The 25516-nt window shown below is 44.7% G+C and overlaps 5 protein-coding genes across 5 annotated transcripts; 1 reads left to right on the top strand and 4 right to left on the bottom strand.

The window, feature by feature from the left end:
- Positions 1-227: 227 nt before the first annotated feature.
- LOC133898697 (SWR1 complex subunit 2) lies at positions 228-3740 on the bottom strand. The gene is made up of 11 exons (XM_062339370.1): positions 3534-3740; positions 3357-3426; positions 2771-2842; positions 2576-2619; positions 2229-2487; positions 1991-2066; positions 1764-1883; positions 1553-1621; positions 1374-1416; positions 817-882; positions 228-639 (listed from the first exon to the last, which is right to left on the bottom strand). Exons 1-11 carry the CDS (start codon positions 3605-3607, stop codon positions 444-446), a joined length of 1089 nt encoding a protein of 362 aa, XP_062195354.1. The 5' UTR covers positions 3608-3740; the 3' UTR covers positions 228-443.
- Positions 3741-6630: 2890 nt separating this feature from the next.
- Positions 6631-7511, top strand: LOC133898868 (serotonin N-acetyltransferase 2, chloroplastic). Its single transcript, XM_062339661.1, has one exon. The coding sequence runs from the start codon at positions 6788-6790 to the stop codon at positions 7439-7441; it is 654 nt and encodes a 217-aa protein (XP_062195645.1). The 5' UTR covers positions 6631-6787; the 3' UTR covers positions 7442-7511.
- Positions 7512-7578: 67 nt separating this feature from the next.
- On the bottom strand, positions 7579-9154 carry LOC133898866 (casparian strip membrane protein 2-like). Its single transcript, XM_062339659.1, has 2 exons — positions 8246-9154; positions 7579-8158 (listed from the first exon to the last, which is right to left on the bottom strand). Exons 1-2 carry the CDS (start codon positions 8599-8601, stop codon positions 7819-7821), a joined length of 696 nt encoding a protein of 231 aa, XP_062195643.1. The 5' UTR covers positions 8602-9154; the 3' UTR covers positions 7579-7818.
- An 83-nt stretch (positions 9155-9237) lies between these two features.
- LOC133898867 (vesicle-associated membrane protein 714-like) lies at positions 9238-11710 on the bottom strand. Its single transcript, XM_062339660.1, has 4 exons — positions 11342-11710; positions 10929-11119; positions 10696-10859; positions 9238-9749 (listed from the first exon to the last, which is right to left on the bottom strand). The coding sequence occupies exons 1-4, from the start codon at positions 11559-11561 to the stop codon at positions 9659-9661; spliced, it is 666 nt and encodes a 221-aa protein (XP_062195644.1). The 5' UTR covers positions 11562-11710; the 3' UTR covers positions 9238-9658.
- A 2790-nt stretch (positions 11711-14500) lies between these two features.
- On the bottom strand, positions 14501-24865 carry LOC133899328 (uncharacterized). The gene is made up of 2 exons (XM_062340317.1): positions 24284-24865; positions 14501-16098 (listed from the first exon to the last, which is right to left on the bottom strand). The coding sequence occupies exons 1-2, from the start codon at positions 24674-24676 to the stop codon at positions 14662-14664; spliced, it is 1830 nt and encodes a 609-aa protein (XP_062196301.1). The 5' UTR covers positions 24677-24865; the 3' UTR covers positions 14501-14661.
- Positions 24866-25516: the final 651 nt, after the last annotated feature.

The raw sequence follows: 25516 nt of genomic DNA, 5'->3' as shown, positions 1-25516 counted from the left end.
ACTCACCACGATAGCAACATTACTTTACATTTGCAGGAGTCCATTTTCTAACAGCATTGGCTGTTACTAAGCAGTCTAAAACTAGGGACATTCAGAGCTTCCCAAAAATAATTCAATACAGCCGTTTGCTCGTAGAAACTTTCAGACAGCTTCCCTTCCTAGGCTGCAGTTTTGCAGTTGTCGAGCAACTGCGGTCCGCTGCCAAACCATGAATGCACAGAGATGACTGACGAGGCAGTAATACACACCACAGAAAAAGCTCAAATAAACAAGTTCATAGCCCATTGTTCTAAAAATTCATGAGCTGACAAAAATATACCAAGATTACTACAAGGCACAGTTGGCGACAGTTCGCTAGGAAGACCTTGACTGACTGCGCAGTGCATCAGGATCTAATGCTAAATATGATACCTATGTGATCACCCAGTCACAGGAGATCTCAGTCAGTCCTCGTCTGTCGAATCAAGAGCAGGTATTCGTCGGAAGCGTCCTCCGTACCTTCTGCCTGCTGATATGTTTGGCGATCTTACATCAACTCTTCTCTTCTTAGGCGTGGAATGTTCACCAGTTATAGATTCAAAAAGCTCTCCCATATTCGACATGTTCGGCCTCTTTTTATCAGCCTCCTCTTTCAGGAAACTGAATATATGCATCAGTAGAGGAAATGTTAGCATGTTTTGAGTACACATTCAGATGTTAAGCATTGTTTTACTTGAGAAACAGATTTTTAAGTCACGGGTGCAGGCAAGTGGTATGCAACTAGTTGCCAGAACAACATGGGAATCTACACTTCCATGAGAAGAAAGAAAGTGTTACCTCTCCCGGATGATTTTAAATGCTTCCATGGTTGCATAAGGCAACCCTGTCTTCGGATCACGGTATCTACAGGAAATAAGCCTCAAATAAGCATAAAAAACCGTAAAGAGTTCTCAACTTAATGCATATTGCTTAGTACTTCAATCGGTTCTATAGAAACATGAAATCCTGTTTCAACTCTACTTCTGGCATTACCATTTCGGATTTCTGAATCAAGAAGATGCTACTAACTGCCTGGTAAGCTCATTTCAAATTCGTTACATGATGAGTGAAAAGATAGCTAAAAAAAGGATGTGCGCAGAATTCAAGCAATAGAACGCCTCAGCGTTTTCAGCTCATAAACGCATTGGCAAGTCCTGAGTGATCCAGAACGTATTAAACCATATACTCTAAAAGAAAATGCAGCTCTTAAGCGTAGGATGCATGTCAGTTTAATTTATTACCTGTTGTCAAATAAAACATATACAAACACTGAAACATAGCAAGGAATTAATGTGCAAGGAAAGGAACATATAAGGCCAACAAGAGATTTTTGAAAAAAGGTGGCAAAAGCATACTTGGCAGGAAGTCCTGTCACTACACAAACAGATTTCTTGGGATCTGTAATAAACAAAAGTATTATGAGAAGATGAGGGTTAATACAGAAATTTGAATTCAAACTGCCAAGCACATATTTTACAGTAACTGCAGGAGCCAAAAGAAGAAATAATACAGCACCAACGAAACTGACACTTACAAGGAGTTGACGTTGTACAAAGTTCAGAACCAAATGATGCCCCATTTATGAATTCCAGACGTGATTCCCCTAATTGAGCACAGCACTGATAATTAGGTGATTGGAACTGGAACTCATAGGATATGGATTTTTATAATGGGGAGAGGGAATTTGCTATGTTCACAGTTCATATGCAAACAAGTGATTGATGATAATCTGATAAACCAGTTACCATCTTTTGAGCAAAATCGAATTGTAGGACCGTCGTAAGTGTCCTTATGGACAACAGCTTTTTTCTTCACTTCCTCCTCTCTTGCCAGTACACGTTCTAGGTTTCTCAAGTTCATGATCTCTGAAAACATAGACAAAGGTAAATAAAATAAAAATAAATAGGCACAACTGATGCTGGTAAATTCCACCTATATATTTTCAGATAAGGAAAAAGGAAGCAAAGAAGACCTGTTTCAGCTGCTTCCAAAAGCATCTCTTCTTGCGTCATTCGCTTTTCTTCTCCCTCCTTTTTCTTCTTAATTGGCTGGCACAGTTTAGAAGAGGAAAAAAATAGTCAACATAAATCCCAAAATGACATGGGCTGACAAACTAATTTGAGCACTACAAGATCCTGTTGCCCATGAGTAGCGCTATGCACTTCCAACATTTGAAACAAAAATTGGATAGCCTGCACATGGATACATACCTTCACTATTGCTTCTTTCTCAGCACGTATCGCTTCTCTTTCAGCCTGTCTCACCATCACAGATGTTCTGGTTGATTTCCTGATCGTCTTCTCAGTTTCCAGTTCATCAGGAACATCTGCTTGTTTGGATGGATTTGGCTTATCAGGAGACTTGTCAGTTTTTGCGTCATCTTCTAGTTTTGGGATCAGCTTCTTCTTCTTGGGTTTGGTCTTTCTCAAAGTCTTGCCAGGGAACATTAGCCGTTTTTTTATCGGTAATCTGCTTCACAGTTGAGTTGGGAGATGAGAATAGCATTCATAACAAGTTTACATGATGCAATCTAGCATGTTTATCAACTAACGTGTACCTCTCACGTACTTCCTTTTCTGGCTCATCATCAGGTTCAGATTCCTGTACAAATCCACAGAAGTTAGATTGGCATAAGCACTAAACAACAAGGTGGGATCTTAAGTACAAACAAAGAGAAGACCTGTGCCACTAATGGAAGCTAACACAAATAAGTAAACAGGATGGATGGAAGGAGGATCAGAAGGGATCTCACATCTTCACCAAAATCACTGTCGAATTCATCGCCGGCATCCTGCTCTTCCTCGTAGTTGTCATCGTTTTCGTCCTGCGAGGAAAGATTGATGGAACAATCAAGTAGGAGTATTTCACACATGTCCCATCAGGAATTGTAAGTGCAGGAGCAATGTGTATCTGACCTCAATCCGCTACGATAGGAACCAATCGCATTGACAATGAGAATAAAAGCTCAAGAGAAACGAGAACAAAAGAAAGTGCAGGAACAAAGGGGAAAAAAGGTTCACGAAGAAGCAGGGGCGAAGCCAGCAGCCATACCAGGGGGGTGCACGGCGCTTACCGCTGATCGTATAAACAGTAAATTACTGTTCAAGTTAGCTATAATTAGCAGCGTTTTTGGATCGGAGGGGGGATGCCTGTGCACCCACACACCATAACGTGGCTCCGCCACTGCGAAGAAGAAGAAGAAGAACCCCCCAAAAAAAGTTTTTTTAGGAAAACAACAGGGGAGGGAGAAAGCTCCCCCCATATTTTACTTAAAAAATGTTGAAGAAGAAGAAGAAAAAACCGAAAGAGAATGAAGGAAAGACCGGGTTGCAACCTACCTCCTTGAGGGCGTCTTGATTCCAGAAAACCTCGTCCTGCTCGACCTCGTCCTCGACGAGCTTGGTTATCCTGCGCCATTTAGTTGAATCAAGGAGCAGGCAGGGTGGGCGGAATTGAGCATCCGGAACAGGCAGATGTGGGGAGGAAGATGGGAAGGAGAAGGGAGGGCATCAGACCTCTTGCCTCGGGTGGCGCGGGCGGCGCGGTCCAGGAGGACGGGCGGCTCGTTGTCGTCGGCGTGAGCGTCCATGGGGGCGGCGACGGAACGGGTTCCCTACCTGATGCGGTGGGGGTGGGAGCGGAGGACCGCGAGGGTGAGGAGCACCGTCAGATGTACAGATGATGGTTGAGATCGAAGACGCACGGTACTCATAATGCAATTTTTTTTTTCCAAGGAATGTAAAATGCACACTGGATACAGGAACTAGAACGGTGCAATTTATATTAGGTCCCGTTTGGAACGTGGAAAGAATTTTTGTATGATTCAAATGAAATTCGTTCTCATTTTTTTAGATTATTTATTACTCTCTCTGTTCAAGAATGTAAGGCGTATTTTATTTTAAAATATCATCAAAAATAAATTTTAACCTTTGATTTCTCTTATAATATATTGTCAATGGCTGTAAAATCAACGTAATATTAAAATTATTTTGAAATAAAAATCTATTAAAACAAATTTTATGTACGAAACCTACATATAAGTTAATTAATTGTCGATCAAAACTGACAAATTTGACTTTTTTTAGAGTGAAAGAGTGTGTGGGTGCCAAGTACACCAAGAATAAAGAGTTCATGGAAAAATTTCATAAAATGTTGAATGAGATGTTGATTGTTGAGGAGTTTGAATTTGCATGGGGTTTGTTGCTTAAGGAACATGACCTTGAGAAGAATCCTTTTTTAAATCAATTTTATCGTGATAGAGATATGTGGGTGAATCGGTGAAGTTGTTCTTCAAAGGTGTATTTTGTGCTAAGCAAACCAGTACCCATCGTAGTGCTGAAAGGGCATGTACCACCCACCAAGTTCCACTATTCATAATTTCATTCAACAATATGCAAAGTTGCAACGTACTTGTAAGAGGAGAAGAGAACTAAATTGGTATGCTTATTTTCGGTGTCTTTTCAGCTTTGCATTTTGCAAAGAGTTTTTGTTTGTTGGCTATATTGTTTTAAATGAAGTAATTTTTTTTTTATATAGAATTCTAGGAACTTAAAATCTGGTAGTCCGTTGGTGATTCATGCTAGTAAGATATACACAATGAAGGTATATGAAATGTTTTGTCAAGTGAAGAATGCATCAGAGTTTTATGTTACCAAGGTGGTAAGAGATGGGGAAGAACACATAACATAGCACTATGAACTTGATTGTGTTCAACGTTGGTGCAAAGGTATATGGTAAAATTGGATGTAGTCTTTGGCTCATATATATGTGAGTGTGGTAAATTTTAGCACTTTGGGTTACCTTATTGCCATTCACTTAGAGTAAGTGTCTAATATACAACTATTACGTCGCTGGTGATTATATCTGTTTCATGTACCGTTTAATTAAGCTTTTGTAATTGTTATGTTAATTTTTTAAAGTCATGATCAACACAGGTGTGAAAGAGGTACCTAAAAGCATGATACATAAGTGATGGACAAAGAAAGCTAGGTACATAGTGCCTGACCATGTGACTGAATAGAACAAGGAGAATCATGGCATGTTAGCTCAAATGCAATGTTATTCTTCCTGCTCAAGTCATCACAGACCTTATGAGCTGCATCCAACCATGGCCATAAACATATCGACACTAATTGTACTTCTTTATCATGTCTGGATTCTTAAGAGCCCCACAATAGTCTATGTTGCCATGGTCATACTTTGTGGAGGAAGTTACGAGATGGACGATCACAAAGATAAGGAAGGATATCTTGAACCTATCCACTTCATGCCTAGTTGATTTTTTTATCAAGGTGCTATTCCATAACAAACTCTAGACCCTTGAAACTTCTTGAGTCCTTACCAGTGAGACCAAGGCCGTGACACAAAAAATCTACTGCGTTAGAGGTGATAGCAGTGGCAAGAATATCTATGTCTCAAGGTGGAATATCAAATACAATGCCCACATCCTTCTCATGAACGATGATACGATTGGTCTCGGATAGTACGAGCTCACTAGTGCTTAGATCCAGCCTACTCAACAACCATATGCTAAGCTTGAGATTTACCTTAGATATTCTCCACTACTTTAAAAAGCACAGTCGGTGGTGGTCGTCCATCACCACCCCACCTCTCTCATAGGATAATTGGTGCCGACATGTGGGCCCTGCAACACACAGAGCAACCTGCCCATCCCGGCCCCTCACTTCTGAAATTACTGTCGAAGATTCATGCCTGACAATATATTCGTAATCAAACAAGAGTACCTTCACAATTAGGAGTAAAGTAGGAAAAGACACAAGACACACGATATATACAGGTTCGGATCTTCGATTGGAGTAATACCCTATGTCCTGTGCGGATGAGGCTCCTGTATATTGATGATCTCGATCGAGTAAAAGCAATGTGTCTAGACCTATTATAGGGAGTAGATTGGACCTAAACTAAATTAGGGATAAAAGTCGCAGAGTATCTCCTATGGTCTTGGTGCTTGCGTTGAGTTACGAACGTGTTGTGTTGAATTGAGTTGCGATTGAGTTGTACTTTAGCTTCTCCTAGAGTTCCTTTTTTTCCCTAGGGGTCTAGATCCCCGCCTTATATAGGGTCAATGTACTGTCTCCTATTTAGTTGTAATCAATATGGAGTCTTTTATCCTGCCTGCCAAGGCAAAGCAGATAAGTCCGGCCTAGATACTAGTCGTTCTCAAGTTGGGTAACCAATTGAGACCTTTCTAGTATATATCTTCTATATTTTCGGGTGCATCAAGTACCGCATATTCGGTTTCGTGATATCCAGAGTTGTTAGAGATAGATATAGTATACCCTATATGTATGTGATATATTCCTTATGCATATATAGCTTATAATTAGATATTCGACAATAACTCTCTAACTCTACTCAGCAGAGAAGATTTCCATAAGAGTCTACTCGAGTACTGCCAAGTCACTTATGTATAAGGAAAAAAAATAATAGCAACGTGCCGCTGCCGCTGTATATGTGTTAGTACCGCTTCAACGTGGTACAATACCTGCGCCAAGAAATTGTGAGGTGGAGCATGTTTTAACACAACACAACACAAGCAAGAAAAAATGGAATACACGAGAACTAGAGAGGGCCTCTATAGGAGCAATGCAGAGCCGCTTGCTTTTTAGTGGATAAGCAAGTGATCCGAGGCCACCCAAAGAGAGAGAGAGGCATGCTGCTTGTGCTTGTATTGTATTGCTCTCTCATCAAGGAGAGCCCTCTGCTAGCTACCTCCTGTCCTGTCCGAGACCCGCCAATCTGAATCGCCATGCGAGCTCAGATGCAGATGCAGCCCCGCCCCCGCGGTTTGGGTTTGCTGCGCCCCCGCCATCCCAGGACTCCCACCACCTTCAACTTCATCTTGAAGAAGCAGCTGCCCAGCTTCAAGAACCACCCTGCATTACCATCCCCCAGTGACGCCTTTGCCGCCGGCGTGAGCCTGACGGTGTCGGACGCGGAGCTTGCGTCCCGGGGGTTCGCAGTGCGGCGCACGACGGATGGCCTGGACGTGCCGGCGCTGAACGAGGTGTTCGCGCGCGTGGGGTTCCCGCGCCGGCAGGAGGAGCGTCTGCGCCGCGCGCTGGAGCACAGCCGGGTGGTCTGGCTCTCGGCTGCGGGGGAGGAGGAGCGGCCCGTGGCGTTCGCGCGATCGGCGGGGGACGGCGTGTTCAACGCGGTGGTGTGGGACGTGGTGGTGGAGCCGTCGTGCCAGGGCCTCGGCCTGGGCCGCGCCGTCATGGAGCGCCTCGTCGACGACCTGCGCCGCGACGGCGTCTCCAACATCGTGCTCTACGCCGAGCAGCGCGTCGTCGGCTTCTACCGCCTGCTGGGCTTCGCCATGGACCCCGACGGCATCAGGGGAATGGCATACTACCGCAAGTCCACCGCCTCCAGGCCGCCAACAGCACCAACTCCAAACTAATTCATCGATTTGATTGTGTTCACTGTACATCAAGTGTTGGAGGAAATGAATTCACTCCCGATTCGAAGCATGCATGCATGCATGCATCCACCATACATTGGTTGGTTGGTAGGTACACGAGTGAACGAACAGTTAATTCCGTTACTAAAACACACTTACACGGTCACTTGCCGATGTGATCTTGTTACTTATATGAATATGACACAAGGGAGGTGATACATAGACGAACTCTTGATACTTATATGAATGAGAGAAATCAGAAGCCAGACATTTCAAACAGAGCAAGCACACTGAAAACAAGAATCGACTCAAAGACACTGGCTATATGCCGGCCGGATGCATTCTCGTCTCTGTTCAGCAGCTGGACAGAGAGCTCGCTAGCGCCTGCGGATGGCGCAGACAGCCATGAGGATGAGGACGATGAAGACGAGGACAGCGAGGAACGAGGCGACGACGGCGCCGCTGGTGCGCTGGCAGAAGCCATGGAACTGCATGCAGATGGGCACCCAGTTGGCGCGCCGGTTCCCCCAGTGCGCCACGTACACTATGGCAGCCGCCGCGGCGCCGGCCGCCGTCAGCAGCAGCATCATGACCACGTCGCAGACGAGCAGGAAGAGCCTCACGCCGGTGGCCTTGGGTCGGATTATGCCGACGGCGGAGAAGGGCAGCGACAGCACCAGGTAACCCGCCGCGATCGCGTTTCCCACCATGAAGAACCTGCCCGCGATTTGGAGTAGTTCATTTCTTAGTCGATGAACGGATAATAATCTGTTTACGCATGATCGACTGATGGTAGTGGCTTACGTGAAAGCGGGAAAGTCGTCGAATCTTGCGTGGAACTGGAAGAACTGCGTGAACACGGACAGCCTCTCGTCGGAGGTGCCGGTCGAGATGGCGGCGGCCAGCGTCGGCCCGAAGGCGGCCACCCTGAGCAGGAAGTCGATGACGGCCAGGCAGCGCCGGAAGCCGTCAGCGCCGCTGCGCAGGAGGAACGGGAGACCACCACCAACAGCGGCCTTGCGCGGCGCCGGTGCAGCGCTACTGGGAGCAGTGGCGTCGGACGCGGACGCGGCTGCTCCTGCTGCTGGTGGGGGTGCAACCGGGGCCTTGCCGTCGTCCATGTGGATGACGGTGGCGGCCTCGCTGGTGCTGCCGTTCATGTTTGCTGGCCAAGAATTGTCGGTTTTGATTCAGATGGCAATTAATTGGCAGATGAACTGATGGATTGCATGAACAGGAAGGGAGCAATATATAGAAGCAGATTGAAATGCAGGGGAGTTGTTTGGTGATGACAATGCAGCAGCTGGATATGCTTTGGCAGTGGAATTGCTGGCTAGCTGCTACATTTCGTTGCATCGCAGGAGTGGTTGCTTCCCCAGCAGCTTGATTGCTTCACTTTCTAACTGCCCTGCATCCCGACATGCAGTGCTTTACATATGATCGCAACAAGGGCAGTTCAAGAAACAGCCAGATTACTTGTTTCTATTATCAACTCAGCTTGAGATTTGGTAGAATTGACACCACATCTTGCACTGCAAGACAGATGATCCATTTACACACAGCTGCAGTTTCTGAATTCATGGCGCAGCTGGTTTTTTATCCTCAAACGGAAGCGACCAAAGAAATTACAGGTTCTTGGCGCTGCAACACGCTGGAATCTGCACAACGCCAGTACCTAACTTCATTTTCCACACTTTCACATATTCAGAAAAACTGCATTCTGATTGGTGCAGGCTTCCCCCCCCCCCCCCAAATTAAGCTAATCAGACAGTGAATCTCACGCGATAGCAACTATGTACTCCATAATCATGTGCATTTTTCATGCAATAGTACACTGCACAATATATAACAAGTGCCACTACATTCCCAAAAGCACAATGACAGGTTGGTAGCAAAACATAAGTACAGCAAGATATCCTATCCATCCACAACCACAGCGACATCAAAAGATACGTGCAACCCCCCTCCCTTGTTGCCCAGGCGCCTCAAAACAACAACCCACATACTGTACATCCTGATCCCATTTTGTACGAATCATTTCACATTAACTCCTCTCAGCAAAAGGCCAACTCCCTCCTACAGAAAACCAAACAGCAAACCTGTTTCTCGAAACATCTTTCTAGCTCTGAAAGCGTAAGTGCTCAGCAGATCTTAACACAGCATGCATCATTCCATGGTATTACACTCCAAATGAGGTACAGCCATATGGTGTGTTATTCATGATCTGCATGACGGTAGGGAAAGGCCTCCACAGAAAGCGGCGATGATCAAGTAGAGTAGCAGTACTATGACCACTGTCAACACAGCTCTAGAACAAAGGCAAGATAAGAAATACCTTAGAAGGTGCCAAATATCTTAAATCTTTGAATATAGCGTAATTCAGAAAAAACAAAATTTCAGTTTGAAATAAAGCAACTAGAAGTTGGCTGCACCTGCTGGTAAGCATATGTCGAATGCAACCAAGTTTTTCTGCTCAAAAAATGGGATTGTTATGTTTTTAAACCGGATATCCCACAAATTTATAGTATTACTCCATTCTACACAAGCCTCTATATATACTCCCTCCGATCCCAAATATATGTCCATTTAGGTGTGTCCTAAGTCAATCCTTTTTAGCTTTGATCATCGATAGCTAAAAAATCATATAGATTGACAACATAAGGTTAATGTTACTAGATTCATCATGAAAAATACATTCATAATATATAACCTTTTTTATTTGAAATAATATATTTTTTTAGATATAATTAGTCAAAGTGACATGTTAGAGACTGTGCCGATGTCCTACTGAGCTTATATTTGGGATTAGAGCTAGTACAGTTTAAGGTTGTGTCAGGCATGTCCCCCATTGTTCTTTTTAACTAAAACACATAATATATTAATTTCACTACTTGGGATATGTATAAACATCAGGGCCCTTTTCTATTTGGTCCAAACTCCTGTAATTGGATAATATGATGGAAAACAGCCAAAGAGAACCGGAGAAAATGGTAAAACTGTAGCTGGCAGGAAAACGCTAGGAACAAGCACGGAACCAGTAGCACTGATCATCTAAGTAACAGATGTGGAAGGGCTCTGCAATATTGCTATAGCGGTCAGGACCGCTCACTGCTAGCAAGTTGTAGAATTTCACCATGAAGTCTTAAGTTAGCAAGCGCATGACTTGTCCAGAATTGACAGCTACTGTCATTTAAAATACACAGACAGAAAAAGGATAGCCCAAGTATGAAAGACGGGGAAGGTGAAGCGCTTACAGAAGCTTGGCATTCTTCATCCAAAGAGCTCTGCGGAGCCTCTTGGATTGCTTGCGAAAGTGAAAAGCGCTGTCTTGCATGGTGGATGTCTTGTCCACAAGAAGTGAGATGCGATCACCTCTGTCAAGAATTTTCTCTATGTTGTCGACCATGACAGTGTGTATCTGCAGAAGTTGAGGCCAAGTTGAGCACGGTGATGCGCAAAAATTTCAACTTGAACCAATGGTACTTGCCTCGCTGACTTCGCCGCGGAGACGGTTGAGTGTGTCTGCGCTGGGGTTGCTGGAGAAGAACTCCATTTGCTGATGTAGCACTCTGGAGAACTCATCGTTCATGGCGTAAGCCAGAGCGGAATGCGCGACTCTGCCGTAATTCTTCATAAACCTCATCTGGATGTCCTCGAGGTAAAGAAAGGGTATCCTTCCTGGAACATGAATGAATAGACGGATCGTGGTGACAAGCCAAGAGGTCGTCCAATTCAGAAGGTGACAGAGGAGAGAACAGATAAAATGAAATCCTAGACGGGGACCGAACGCCGACCACACAGACCCCATGGTGGGGGGAAGCTGGCTCGGATGGAAAAGAAAGGAGAGGAATTGAGGATGAAGAAAGCGTTAGGAAGGGAGGGGATGAGCACTTGACTTACTTCCGAAGGTGTCATTGGCCATGCAGAGGAAGGTGATGCCGCCATCCGCGCGGAGGACATGGAAGATGTATTTGTCCTGCGCCAAGCAGAGGCGCGCCTCCGCGTCCGGCGGCAGCTTCTCCAGGATGCGGCGGGCCACCGCGCCGGCGTTCCCGGAGACGGCGGCGAACTCGGCCAGCACCACGGTGCCGCGTGCCACCAGCGCGTACACGATCGCCATGCTGACTTGCTGAGCTCCTCGGGGATTTGGTTTGGTTGGTGGCCTCTGCTATGGCTTCTGTTTGGGGATTCAATTTGATGTGATGATTGAGATTTGGAGCAGCGTGGCGTGGACTCTTCCAACTCGACTCGATTGCCTCCTCTCCTCTCCTCTCCTCTCCTCTTCTAATGTTACCATGTTTTCTTTTTTCGTTTCTTATCTTTTCCACCAATTTCCTAAAACAAAAAAGAATATACAAAAATGTATAGCTCGCAAATCGTTTGGAATGTATAACTAGTAAGTGTGCACCTGAAATCCACTTCATCACTGTGAAATCTTAGACGGAAATATAATAGTATCAATAATATCAATTCTGACAAATTGTTCATGCCTAAAACATAGTGCTCTGTTGTTGCTATATTGTGGACAAATATACCAGCTTGAGTTAATTTAATACCAGGACATTAATTCAAAATTAGTAGAATTCTTCACAATTCTTTCAAAGCTTTATATTAAGTCTCACATGAGGAAAAATACAGCATCATCACAGGGCAAAGAAAATAACAAGAACAACTATTTGAAAAACAAAATAGCATGGTTTATGTGTAATTCTGATGTTCGCGAGGTAAACAGGGATGCCGCTCCATCTTTCGAGTAAGAAATAGCAAGACACTTGTTTAGAGCTTCTGACCCCTTTTCAAAAGGGAAAAAAAAAAGAAATAACAAGACATTTTAGCACTGACACCAGATCTACCACTACAGCTACATTCTCACTGATCGATCTCGACATGGCCATACATTGGGAGGATGTGGGTGTCCCATATGATGGGAGAGAGCCAGGGACCAATAGCAGCAGCAGCAGCAGCACATGTGAGGCCTTCACTTGTTTCGAATGGAGCCTTGTCAGGTGCGTACAAACCTCGTACAGTTATCAAGATTGGACTGGACCCCTTGGAGCTATATATACATATGAAGCCATCGCACAAAACAAGCGCATACGTATAAACTTGTTGATTGGAGGTTGCCACCAGGGCCGGCCTTAGGCGGCCACCCGGCCCTCTGAAACCTAGGGGCATTTCATAAATGAAGTATTTTTGTTTATTGGGATTAAATTGCTGTTGTCCCTGAACAAAGAGACCCAAACGATTTAAAAGCCTCAATCTCTAAATCCATACAAGCTCTAAAGATTTGGAAGCCTGGGACAAGATGGCCTCGACTCCTCGTTTCCTCGAGATGGCAGGACTCTGAGACGTGGAGTTCAGAGTTGAAGTGGATCTAGTGGTCTACTGTGTCGAGTTTCTCCTCCAGGTCGTGTACTCGCACTTTGCTACGCGGAGGGCGCCAATCTCATCGGCGTGATGTTGTGACCGTGTCGCGAAATAATTTTTTAATACACCGAATATTATCTTTACAATTTATACATTAATTATTTTTTAAATATTTTAATTCAATGAGTCCTATTTTTAATTTTATCTCGGACCACCAAAATCTCAGAAACGGTCCTGTTTGTCACCATGGCTGAAACACGAAACAACTATTAATCTATTCACATATATACTCGACCAATTAAAATAAATGTACAGGACTGTATCCATCCGTTAGATGGCAGCAAAGACAGCAACAGAAAAGACCCAAGCAACACTCTCTGTACAAAACCCTATACATGTACCACAAAATTAGTACCAGCACGGTGTTATCAATGATCATAAACAGCTAGCTAACAACGGGTAAACCAGACCAAGCGTAGTATATTTGGCTCTATATATTTCATTCTTTTTCTCCAAACCAAATAATATTGTGTGACTAATATGGATTTTACATCATCCGTGTATTTGCAGTGGTCTAGCAAAGTTGTGGTTTTTTGGCAATCAATACTATTTATTTCTAATTACTCTTATTAGAAAAAATACATGAAACTTCAGACCTTTTATTTTCTGGCTGCGCTATCTGGTCAACGATCTTCATCTCATCACTACTTAAAAAATGCGAGTTGGTGGTGGTGGTCGTCCTCCACCACCAGGCACCCTCCTATACGCTCACTCGCTGCCACTAGCACCGACAAGTGGACATGTCTGCGTCTCTATCCACGATCCTCATCCATCGCCAATTTGGGCATGGAGGAGATCAATTTGGGCAGGGAGCAGTTCAATCTGGCGCATCTCCAAGGAAGGGAGGTCGACTTGGGTGTTGGGGCTCGATTCGGCGCAGATCCGAGGTGAGGAGATTGATTTGGGTCAGGGAAGCACATTCTTGTGTGCGAACTTGATTTGGCTGCAAGGGCTCGGTTTGGTTGCAACGAGGTTGATTTGTTGTTAAGTCTTAAATTAGATAACACTTATGATTAACTAGGTTAAATGATTGAATTATAAACAAATAATATTTAAATCTAAAATTAGATAATACTTATGATTAACTAGGTTAAATGATTGAATTATAAACAAATAATATTTAAATCTAAGATAAATTGAAATTGTTCTGAAAAAGTACACTCAAATTTACAAAGTTGACTAAACTTATCAAAATCAATATTATAAATATCATTTCTTAGAATATATTTCAATTTTTATATCAAATATATGTATTTTTAAAAAATATGATACAAAATAGTATGTTGTATTCTTCAAAATAGTATGTTGTATTCTTCGCTGTTAAGTCATTTCGTGGTGAACTGATCCATATGAAGGTACATACTAACTGAGTGATTCTTGACTGGAAGATTTTCAAGGAAATTTTTTGTTTGTTTCATACCATTCCATCTACAATTAACCTCCACATTAATCCTCAGAGGAGGCATGCTAGAAAAAAAAAAGAGAAATGCGATGAGAAGGGGAGCTCGCTCGCAATTCGCAAAGAACCAAACACAAAATGCCGGCCCGACGACACATCGTTCATGAATTGAAATGCATGAGAGTAAGACTCGTCCCTCTCCCTCGGTTCCATACACGAGAGACAGTTTCGCCTGGTGGTTATAATGATCGTCATCTGCTGATCAATTAATCATCAAGTTTGTTAATTTGAAGGCTCCAATTCACTCAACCGATCGATGTACATTTGTCATTATCTCGAATTTCATGTTACTGCCTCTGATCGATGCAGTCATCTAATTACGCTAGCCAGCTAGCTACCTCTGCTCCTCCATCATTTTCTGCACTTTGGTGCGCACCTCCTCCTCTCTGCGGGCCATGTCCCTGAGCTCGTCGGCGGTGTAGGGCGGCGGCAGCGTGCATGGCTCGTAGTCGGCGACGTACCTCTCCCTTGACTCCGTCATGAACTGTCGCTCGCGGCCCTGCGCGGGGCACGCCACAGACTCGGGGCAGAGCTCGACGGCCTTCTCCGGGACGGTGGGCTTGTAGCGGAGCAGCTTGGCGTACTCGGTGAGCAGGTGCAGCATGTAGTCGTACACGTAGTCCATGCTCATCTCCTCCCTGGCGAAGCCGCTTCCCTCGTCGGCCATCCGCCGCGCTTGCGCCGGGTGCGCGTTGCCCCAATCGACGGCGAACTTGATGGAGGGGCACTTGCGGGCGGGGTCGATGGGCCAGTAGTGCCTCCCGGCGACGAGGCCCCGGGAGAAGAAGTCCTTGTAGGGCGTGGCGACGAGCAGCATGGGCGAGTCGCAGGCGAGGATGTACTTCTCGCTCACAGACCACGACCGCCCCCGCACGAAGATCTTGTACCTGTACTTGCACTGCTTCGCCAGGTTGGAGTCCTTGAAGCCGGCGCGGATGGCGGCGCCCCAGTCCTGCCGGAACACCCGCGCGTTCCAGTCCATTTCTTTGGAGACGTTGCAGCGGAGGAGGTCGCCGCGCGCGGCGGACACGCCGGGGTTGCCCTTCCAGTGCGCGTAGGGCTCCCTGTCCGGCCAGGGGAGGCTGCGGCTCTCGCGCTCCATCTCCTCGAGGAGTGGAGCCCAAGGACGGATGTTCACCTCGGGCCAGCCCCAGAAGGACCAGTCCGGGAAGACGATGTCCAGCGTGGCGTCGTCCTTGCAGTACCGGAACAGCGGCGGCGCCTCCGACTGGACGGGGAAGTCGGCGGCGCGCAGCTCGGGCATGTCCTCACAGTTGAACATGAGGTCGAGGTCCGGGACGCGGCCCGGGTAGCGCGCCAGCAGCTGCGCGATGCCCCACTGCGTGAAGCTGTCCCTTGTCTGGAACACGCGGTGGTACGTCTCCACGTACCCGCGCCCGCCCACCACCACCAGCCGGAACGCCGCGCGGTCGCGCCCGCGCTCCACCGCCTCCCGCGTGATCCCCGTCTCCCGCCACGGCGAGAGGTCCGAGTGGATGTACCGGAAGTACTCCGGGCACCGAGGAGGAGGAGCTGCTCGTTCGCCTTGGGATGAGGACATGTGCAGCTCAACTGATGAAGACGGAGATGGGGACGGCGACGTTCCAGCAGCTGCGCGACGGCGGTGGCATGTTCCCGAGGAGGAGGAGGAGGGCGTGGCGTTGCCGCAGCTCAAGGGTATGGGTACGAGGTTCCCTGCAGACGAGGAGGCGTGGTGAGGAGGCCGTCGTCCATGCTGCCTGACGCCGCCGCCGCCGCCGAGCAGAAACGACTGCATTCACCGTTAATTGTTCAGTGATGTTGCCTATGCTGCTGCTATAATTATACCCTAGCAAGCGCGTACGCAGTTGACTTGACTTGGAACTCAAGTATATACTGTCATGCAGCTGCAGATCGATATGATGTGCCTAGTAATTAATTCTATTGTATCAGTAACTCATCTTTCACTCTCAAGCCTAAAAACTACCATGTTAATAAGAGAAAATAGAAAACAAAATATCCCTATACATATTTATAAATTACTCATCCCTATACCTGCTTCTCTATTACCCACCTCTGTCATTATTAAAAATAAAGCTAAATGCTGGCAAAAGAAAGGCAACATAATTTGATTAATACATAAATTCGTTGCACCCTGCATGCATTTAAGAGTTTAAAGTTACAATTCAAATGATCTTTTGGTGTAAAATGTAATAGAGAAAAAAAATAAACATAATTTAATATTTGAGATGTAAAAGAAAAAAGGAGATAAGATCTGATACAGGGGGTGATTGATCTATTCATTGTGAAAAAACCAAGCTTCCACTCAAGGAAAAACATATAGATTATCTCTCCCTCTCAGACGATGTAGACAGGTTGACGGTTCAACTGGCCGACACCATTGCTCGCTCTGCAGTAGCGGAAGCAGATGGGTACGATATTGGGCATGAGAACATTGACCCTAAGGATGTCACAAAATGTAGTGGTATTGAAGTGGGAGACGCGCTCGAACCATGTATCCAATGGGGGGTGACCGAGGTAGATGTAACAAAAAAGAAAAGCTTATAGACCATTACGACCATCGACATACAGAGAGAAGGATTGGTAGGGGAGGATACAAGAGTTGTTGTTAGAGATATAATTGTGTTTTATTGTGCCTATAGAATATCCCCATCTTATAAGGGGCTTTCTGCATATTGCAAACCTATACATGTATATATATTAGTCTAAGGCCTTTAGGGAATACAAGTTGCTATTCTTAACATGGTATTATAGCAAAGTTTTTTTTGGTGTTGCAACTCGTTCCAATCTAGCTAAAATCGTCGATTTTTCCTTCCTCCGTCGACGCTCTCTCCCTCTCTTCCCGCCTCCACCAGTTGGTGTTTTCCCCGCCGCCCTTGGAAGGATCCGTTGCTACCATAGTCTTCTCTGCTTGCTCCTGGTCGGCTCTAGTCTGTCACGTGCGTTGTCACCTCCGTGAGCAGAATGAGATTGAGCAGCCAATTTGGTACGCTCACGAGGGGGAAAAAGAACGTAACAAACACAACCAAAAAGGCAAAGACAAGAGTAGTCAGGAAGACACCACTACTACAGAAAAGGTCACCACTACTGGTTTAAAATTGATATTACTGTCGGATTTTGAATTGGCAGAGGATTAGCGGTAGTGATAATCCATGATTATCACTACTGGTTTATGATAACGTAACTATCACTATCGGTTCATGTCTTGAACCGACAGTGATAATCCTTCCAAATGTGTAAAAAATACTCTACCGCGAACTCTTCAGCATGAGAATCTGTCTTAAGTTTGATCTCAAACCTAAAATAGAAACCACATGCCGAAATATTTGTGGTAGAGTATTTTATACCTAAATCTAAAAATAGGAATGGAGGTTGCGAAGTTACTGTACCAGGAGCTCTTTAGACATTCCACATCAAAGAGCTCTTGATACAGCAGCCCTGCGCCATCCGTTATACATCTTGCGCTAGCCGAGTGATAATATTATCTGAGTGACAATAGTAAGTCTAAACGAACAGCAAAAGTGTAATCTTTAACACTCAAACTTAGCTTGAAGTGAATATGTTTTTTGCCATTCATTTAGAATTATCTATTGCCACAACCATCATCACACAACATTTGCACGCGCAGTGGAGACGAGATGACGAGACAGGGAAGGCACGCGGCCGCACGTTGGCTCACGAGATGATGGGCTCGGTGAACATACGCGAGGTGGCTACGGCTCAGAGGACAGCGGACGGCCGCAGTGGAGACGGTGAGAGGAGATGAGGAGACCACGGTGCGAGGAGATGAGGAGACAAGGGGTAGACACAACCGCGGGTTGGCTCGGGAGACAGCGGGCATGGTGGATGGCTAGCTTGGCAAACGTGAGGTGGTTACGGCGAGGAGCTCATGTGAGTGGTGTCGAAACCGGGCATGAGGGGTAGAGGCGGCCACAATGCAGATGACATGTGACCACTGCTCCACTTCGATCGCCACTAGTGGGTTCGGGGAGAGCGAAATGAGATAGGCACGACTGAGGGAAATGAGTTATATTTATAGAAAAATTGTCACTGCCGGTTGGGAATACAAACTGGCAGTGATAATAATTAGCACTGCTAGTTTGTCTTCGTCAATTATTGCTTAGTCAGTTTCAATTATGAACTGGCAGTGATAAATATTATCACTGTCGGTTTGGAATACGAACCGGTTGAGATAATTATTATTACTACTGGTTATTAAAGGCACATCTTTTATGCACGTCTTTTTCAGAACCAGCAGTGATAATTTGACTGCCGGTTTAGAATATGAACCAGTTAAGATAAATATTATCACCGTCGGTTATTAAAGGCGCATCTTTTTAAGAACTAGCAGTGATAATTTGAAAATCATTGTAGCACTGCTGGTTTGTAACAAAAACCGATAGTGATAACTACTATCACTGTCGGTTCTTACTGGCTAGACTTTTTTATGTGCACCTGGAGCTTAAGAACCGACAGTGATATATTATCATTGCTGATTATTGCTGAATCGGCAGTGAAAGGGGGGTAAGGATGATCATTCTGCAGTAGTACGCCCACATAGATGCTCAAAAGGAATTCCACCCTTGAGAGTAGAAGAGGATGAGATGTTGACCAAGTAGGTGGTAGTGGAGACCGTCTCAGCCCAAAAATGAGACTTTTGCATTGGTGGACCACATGACCACAATTCATAATCTTCTTATTGTTGCCTCTGTGTGCCAATGGTCTATCTCTCAGCTTGATGTGAAGAATGATTTTTTTAATGGTGAGCTGCGTGAGGAGGTCTACATGCAAGCACCACCAGGGTATTTTGTTCCTGAGGGTATGGTGTATCGTCTCTGTCGCTCTCTCTATGGCTTTAAGCAAGCCCCTTGAACCATGTTTAAGTGTTTTTCTTTTGTGATCATTGATGCTGGTTTTTCTGCTCATGCTTATGATCATGCACTCTTTGTTCACACTTCATCTCATGGTTGAACTCTTCTTCTCTTGTATGTTGATGACATGATCATTTCAGGAGATGATTATGAGTATATTGCATTTGTCAAGACTCGTCTCAATGACCAGTTTGTTATGTCCGATCTGGGTTCTCTTCGTTACTTTCTTGGGATTGAGATTTTTTTTACATCTGAGGGGTTCTTTCCATCCCAAGAGAAGTATATTCAGGATCTTTTTTATTGTGCTTCTATCATTGATGAGTGCACTATTGAGACTCTCATGAAGCTTAACCTTCACATTCGGTCCAAGGATGGTGATCCTTTTGTGAATCCCACCCACTACTGTCATCTTATTGGGAGTCTTGTTTACTTTGGTGTTACTCGTCCTGATATTTCTCATGCAGTGCGCATTCTCGGTCAGTAGGTTTATACCCCCAATCAGCTCTACTATAGTCATTATATGTGTGTTTTGCGCTATATTCATGGGGCTATCCCTCATCGTCTCCTGTTTCTACGTTCTAGCTCTTTACAACTCCGTGCTTATTCTGACACTACTTGGGCTAGTGATCCTTTTGATCGCTGATCTCTTTTTGCCTACTGTGTTTTTCTTGGTGGTTCTCTATTGCTTGGAAGACTAAAAAGCAAACTATAATTTCTTGTTCTAGTGCAGAGACTGAGTTGCGAAACATGTCACCGTTGACAGCGGAGCTCAGTTGGTTCGGTGGTTACTTGAGGATTTTAGTGTTTCGTATCCTGCACCTACTCCTCTTTACTCCGATAGTACATGTGCTATCAATATTGCACGAGATCCTAAGAAGTATGAGTTCACTAAGTATATTGGTGTTGATGCTTTTTACACACGAACATAGATGCATGATGAGGTTATTGCTCTTTAGTATATTGTTTCAAAGCTTCAGTTGTTTGATTTATTCACGAAGGCATAAAGTACAACTTAGCACATGTTCTATCTCTCCAAACTCAGTGTGGTTAATCCCCCATAACTTTGAGGGGGTGTTAGAGATATAATTATGTTTTATTATGCATGTGTAATATCCCAATCTTATAAGGGAATTTCAGCATATTGCAAACATGTGCATGTATAATGTTGGTACCTGAATCACAAAACAATGAACTAGTATTTGGTGGTATATTAACTATTCATTCCATCATAACAATAGGGTGGGGTATTTATAGCCATATCCCAACCACTCCAATTAACATTACATTAGTGCCATGTTCCCTAGAATGTTCTCAGAATATTCTAAGGGTATTACAGCCACTACACTATTATAGGTTATGTCATCCCAAGACGTGACACGTGTTTGCCGGTACATGTGTCAGCCAGCCCTTCGACGATGTGGTTGGCCACCTTCGGCCTCGTCCCCTTCGAGTCCTCCGTCCCGCATCAGGTGGTCCTTCGCTCCTTGTCTACACCTTTGGTGACCCTCGTCCTTCCGACTAGCACGTGGGGGTCTTTGGGACCTTCACTCCTCGTCGAGTGGCTCTTCGGGCCTCATCGATGCATTCGGTGACTCTCGCCCTTCGAGACTGAAGACTTGACCTTTAGACCTCTCACTTGGCTTCAGCTATCCCTTCATCTTTGCATCTGCAAGACAACTTCAAAGATAACTCCAATGTTATCTTAGCACTATCAATTCCTATCTAGAGTTGGTCGAGGTTGGCCGAAGTCAAATGGGGGGACTAATGTGGTACCATTCCCGAAATAGTGGCCCCTCGACTTCTTCCCCCCTGAAGTCAGACCTCAACCGCGAGGGACCCACATTAATCCCCCCAATTTGACTTCGACCAACCTCGACCAACCCCAGATAGGAATTGGCAGAGCTAACATAACAATGGAGTTATCTTTGAATTTGTCTTGCAGATGTGGAGCCGAAGGGATAGCCGACGCCAAGTGAGAGGTCCGAAGGCCGAGTCTTCGGTCCCGAAGGGCGAGAGTCACCGGAGGCATCGATGAGGTTCAAAGAGCCATTCGGCGAGGAGTGAAGGCTCCCATGTGTCCGCTGGAAGGACAAGGGTCGCTAAAGGCATAGATAAGGAGAGCAGGGCCACCTAATATGGGACAGATGGCTCGAAGGGAACGAAGCTGAAGGAAATCTCAAAGGTGGCCAACCACGTTGCCAAAGGGTTGACTGACATTTGTACCGGCAGGCACGTGTCACATCCTGGGATGACATAACCAGTAATAGTGTAGTGGTTGCAATACCCTTAGAATATTCTAGGAAAAAGGGGCATTAATGTAATGTGAATTGGAGTGGTTGGGTATGGCTATAAATACCCTCACCCTATTGATATTATGGAATAAATAGCTAATATACCACCAAATACTAGTTCATTATGTTGTGATTCAGATCCCAACATACATATACTAACATATGGCCTTTAGAGAATACAAGTTGCTATTCTAATAGCTGCTACACCGGTAGCAATGAAGACATGACGGATATTTCCTACCCGACCAAAAGCTTGCGATCAAATATGATGCAACAATGTCTATCTGACACTACCCGTGCCCGATTCCTACTCCGAGAAAAAAAGGTGAGATATGATACAGGATAAGTGGTCTCCGTTTGAAATGTTCGGATGTTAGATGTTACAAGGAAGCCTATTTGTGATTTCACTTAAAAACATGATAATAAATAGGTAAATTATCACATATGAGTACACAAAATACCAAATACTTTCGTTTTCACATCTCAGCGATCACTTTCTTTAAGCTCACTTTAATTTCACCATATATTGTTTAATATACTGTGTGAGGATGCAAATGAAGTGAATAATTTCCATCCGTCGGATCAACCAAAAACTTGCGGTACTATCCGCTCCGACTCCGATTTTAAGAAAAAAAATGTAGGATAGGATATAAGATAAAGAAATAATTATTCGGCACTATCCTTATCCGACTCAGACTCAAATGAAAAATATAGATAGGATACATGATGAACTATATCCATCCATATCTGATTTGATTACACCCCTATTTGCAACATGTAGCTCAAAGTCACGACGTCAACCAGACAATAGAGTAAGATATATTCTACAGATCGTTGATGGTGGAATCATAACCACTAGCAGCGACAAGGAACACTGATGAAGCCATTGATATGCAGAGCAAGACGTAAGAGTGAAACGATACAGGAGGATATAGGCTCCGTTGCATTAGGCTTGAACCATGTAGCTCAAGGTAGCGGTGTTAAAAATGTGATAGGGAAAAGTGCAGTCCGTAGACCACGCAGATGATGTAGCGTGACCTCCCAACCCAAATAAAAGTTATTCGATTGGAATAGTATAGAAAAATAAGAATAAGTGCATGCAAAGCAGAATATATATGAAATAGAGCAAAGAGATGACGATATATAGTGTTCGAACAGATGAAAATGTTATTATTGTAGGTCTAATTTCGAATTATGTTTATCAAAGAGCAGATATAGTAGTAGCAGAAAGAAGAGGAATGGTAAAGTAAAGCACCAATTGATGATAGCTCAGATGATACAATGGTACACGTAAAGTTAGATTCTTAATACTAGCCACGTGATTGTGCAGCCTCCCAGCTAGTTATTGGTATATAAACATTAATTAGGCAAAAGTAAGGCAATTAGGCACGAATCAAAAAGTCGAGACAGTGCCATACATACATATATATAAAGGCAGCCCAAAGCATGGTTCAGACTTTGGGTTTTAAAAATAATATCGGAGGGCATCGGTAATTTTCGAAAATTTCGGTCTGATTTCGATCAGATTTCAATCAATTTTGGATCAAATTTAGTTCAAATTTGAATATTTCGGCCGACAAACTAAATATTGGGGGTGGCCGATAGAACTGAAAATTGCCAAAAATCGGTGATTTTTGGCCGAATTTTTTTTCCATGGCCCAAAGTCAAAACTATGAAATTTGTTTGCTGGCAAGTATGTTTCCGTGGGCCGGATCGATCTTTCGTGTGGGTGTATATAGAGCTTGAAATGAAGCAGGTAGGTAGAAATGGAAGTAACGATCGATGGCAACGACCACAGAAGCAGCTTCCAGTTGCACAAAAGATACGGCTCTTATCCCGTGAGACACTTTCCTCGTGAATACCACTGAACTCTCTCTCTCTCTCTCTCTCTCTCTCTCTCTCTCTCTCTCTCTCTCTCCCCACTTTTTCTTTTAGCGGGCGCGCGAGAGCAACGTAGCCACTTTGAATTGTTCGGTCAGTGAAATTGATATTTCTGTTTGTTCATTAGCGGTCGAGCTAGCTTGATTACTTCAATTCTTGACCATATAAATATGATGTTCTTCCTTTCAAGAGCTTCAATTCAAAGTCGAATTTGATAGACAGACAGATCCGTAGAATCTATTGGTAGCAGCTTTTATATATATTGGTCCAGGTGCAAAAGCAAGATTGGACGAGCGAGCTAGGTACCACCAAGTGCAAATGGTATTTCCATGCTTCCAAGTCAACGTTGGAAAAACAACAAGGAAATGTTCAATTTAGCACCAATAGCTTGGTTTCCCGTCATGAACGGCTGCTGCCTTTGACTATACTACTAGTAATATTTGGCTACCTGGACCATCTATCATCGATTAGACTTTATAGCTAGATAGAAAATCTCTGGACGAGCAGTAGAAAACGATAGCTGTATATACTAGTATACGCATATCCTGGCCATGTGTGCATTTTCAAAGGACATTATTTCGCGCATGGATTCATGCATGTAATCTTAAACCTTAATTTAGACTAATAGCTTTCGATCCAAGGCCATGCACACATGCCAGCCCCTAAAACTAGCTAGCAGCTCGATCGCCGTGTTGGTGGTGACTGTGATGCATCCATCCATCCATCATATGGATCTATCGCAGATGATTGATAGCTAGATAAATCAAATCGATCCAGCTACTGTACATGTGATCGATCGATGTTATTAGCACATGCATGCATATCGTCGACAGGATCGTGTATATATGTAACACAATTAATTAAACAAGAACGACCTAGCTGAATTAGCCAATCAGTTCCATATATCTCTTACCGACGAGTCGAGGTGGATGTGGATCCACCAGCTGCTGCCTCTGCTCCAGGTGATGGAGGCGACGAGGAGGAATAAGGCGAGGAAGACGAGACCGCCGATGACCATCGCCACGCCCCTCGTCGGCACAACCGTGCTCCCCCACCTCCTGCTGCTACTCCACGACGAGGACCACCACCACGCCGGCTTTGCCTGCAGTTCGGTCGACGTCTGAGAGGAGCAGTAGTGACGATCAAGTTGTACCGCTGCCGGATGATCAGCGGCGTCGTCCTTGCACGGCGGCGGCCCATCCTCCTTCGGATCCCTTGGAGACGGCGGTGGCACCAAGGCCGCCCCCTCCTCCTCGTCGTGCTGCTGCCGCGCTGCAGCTGATGCCGGGAATACCCAGCTCCTCATCTATCGATAGATAGGTTGCCAGGTGTGTGCAAAAGTCAGTTTGAAGCTATAAGCTGTTGGGCCGGAAGCCTGCAAGTGCAAGAGGAGCATGTAAATATGCAGCTGGCTCAGGGATGGAACTAACATTAATCGACACACACACTACACATATGTGTATAGCAGGCACCCGAGCAGAATGGAACCGGCAGGTCATGTGCTGTTCTTTTCTTCTAAGCTAGTTTCGATCGTTGACTAAGACGTACAATTGTGTGTAGAAGCTACATAGAGTATTTGCACCACTGCTATTACCGATCGATCGATCCATGGAGATCAGGGAATCGAACTGCAGATAGGATAGATAATGATCGGGCTGCATGCCAGCTTAATTATATATATTGCATGCATGGTTAATGAATTTCCAACTAATTGATTATATATCGATCATCGCCACGTACAATTGACGACTAGTTAACCAACGTACGTGCGTGCCGAGCAATACCTGCAGGCTACTTCTTCAATTATTCATCCCTAGCTACGAATCCAAGCTGCTGCATGCTCCATGCTTGTCTCCATGCTTGTACATACTGTCATCGAATTAACAGCTACTAGTACTGATTGTATGCTATGTCAATGCCAAGTATGTACATGAGCGGTACAGGTACCATGTCTTTCTTCAAAGATTAATAAGTCTGCTTTTTTAGAAAATTTTAATTGACAGTTCTCGTAGACAAAAAAAGAAGAAGAAACCTTAACAGAAAAGAAGTATATCAAAAAGGCTGCACGTCCTGATCCTGACTGCCCCAAGTCGTCTCTGACAATCATGGAGTCCATCCTGCATTCCTGTGTAGGATCTAAAAGTCT

The sequence above is a fragment of the Phragmites australis genome, chromosome 18 (assembly GCF_958298935.1).
Source record: "Phragmites australis chromosome 18, lpPhrAust1.1, whole genome shotgun sequence".
Taxonomy (NCBI): Eukaryota; Viridiplantae; Streptophyta; class Magnoliopsida; order Poales; family Poaceae; genus Phragmites; species Phragmites australis.
This window is presented reverse-complemented; position numbering and strand designations above follow the sequence as displayed.

What these genes read in the sequence shown, in the direction of transcription:
- LOC133898866 (XM_062339659.1), bottom strand. Translation starts at nt 8,601, where the DNA reads ATGAACGGCAGCACCAGCGAGGCCGCCACCGTCATCCACATGGACGAC. An exon ending in GACGACTTTCCCGCTTTCAC is followed by an intron (nt 8,159 to 8,245) that starts GTAAGCCACTAC and finishes AATCGCGGGCAG; the next exon opens with GTTCTTCATGGTGGGAAACG.
- LOC133898868 (XM_062339661.1), top strand. Translation starts at nt 6,788, where the DNA reads ATGCGAGCTCAGATGCAGATGCAGCCCCGCCCCCGCGGTTTGGGTTTG.
- LOC133898867 (XM_062339660.1), bottom strand. Translation starts at nt 11,561, where the DNA reads ATGGCGATCGTGTACGCGCTGGTGGCACGCGGCACCGTGGTGCTGGCC. An exon ending in GGCCAATGACACCTTCGGAA is followed by an intron (nt 11,120 to 11,341) that starts GTAAGTCAAGTG and finishes TTCATGTTCCAG; the next exon opens with GAAGGATACCCTTTCTTTAC. An exon ending in ATGAAGAATGCCAAGCTTCT is followed by an intron (nt 9,750 to 10,695) that starts GTAAGCGCTTCA and finishes CCTTTGTTCTAG; the next exon opens with AGCTGTGTTGACAGTGGTCA.
- LOC133899328 (XM_062340317.1), bottom strand. Translation starts at nt 24,676, where the DNA reads ATGAGGAGCTGGGTATTCCCGGCATCAGCTGCAGCGCGGCAGCAGCAC. An exon ending in ACATCCACCTCGACTCGTCG is followed by an intron (nt 16,099 to 24,283) that starts GTAAGAGATATA and finishes CGGTGAATGCAG; the next exon opens with TCGTTTCTGCTCGGCGGCGG.
- LOC133898697 (XM_062339370.1), bottom strand. Translation starts at nt 3,607, where the DNA reads ATGGACGCTCACGCCGACGACAACGAGCCGCCCGTCCTCCTGGACCGC. An exon ending in ATCAAGACGCCCTCAAGGAG is followed by an intron (nt 2,843 to 3,356) that starts GTAGGTTGCAAC and finishes CTTTCCTCGCAG; the next exon opens with GACGAAAACGATGACAACTA. An exon ending in TCGATTTTGCTCAAAAGATG is followed by an intron (nt 1,622 to 1,763) that starts GTAACTGGTTTA and finishes GTGCTCAATTAG; the next exon opens with GGGAATCACGTCTGGAATTC.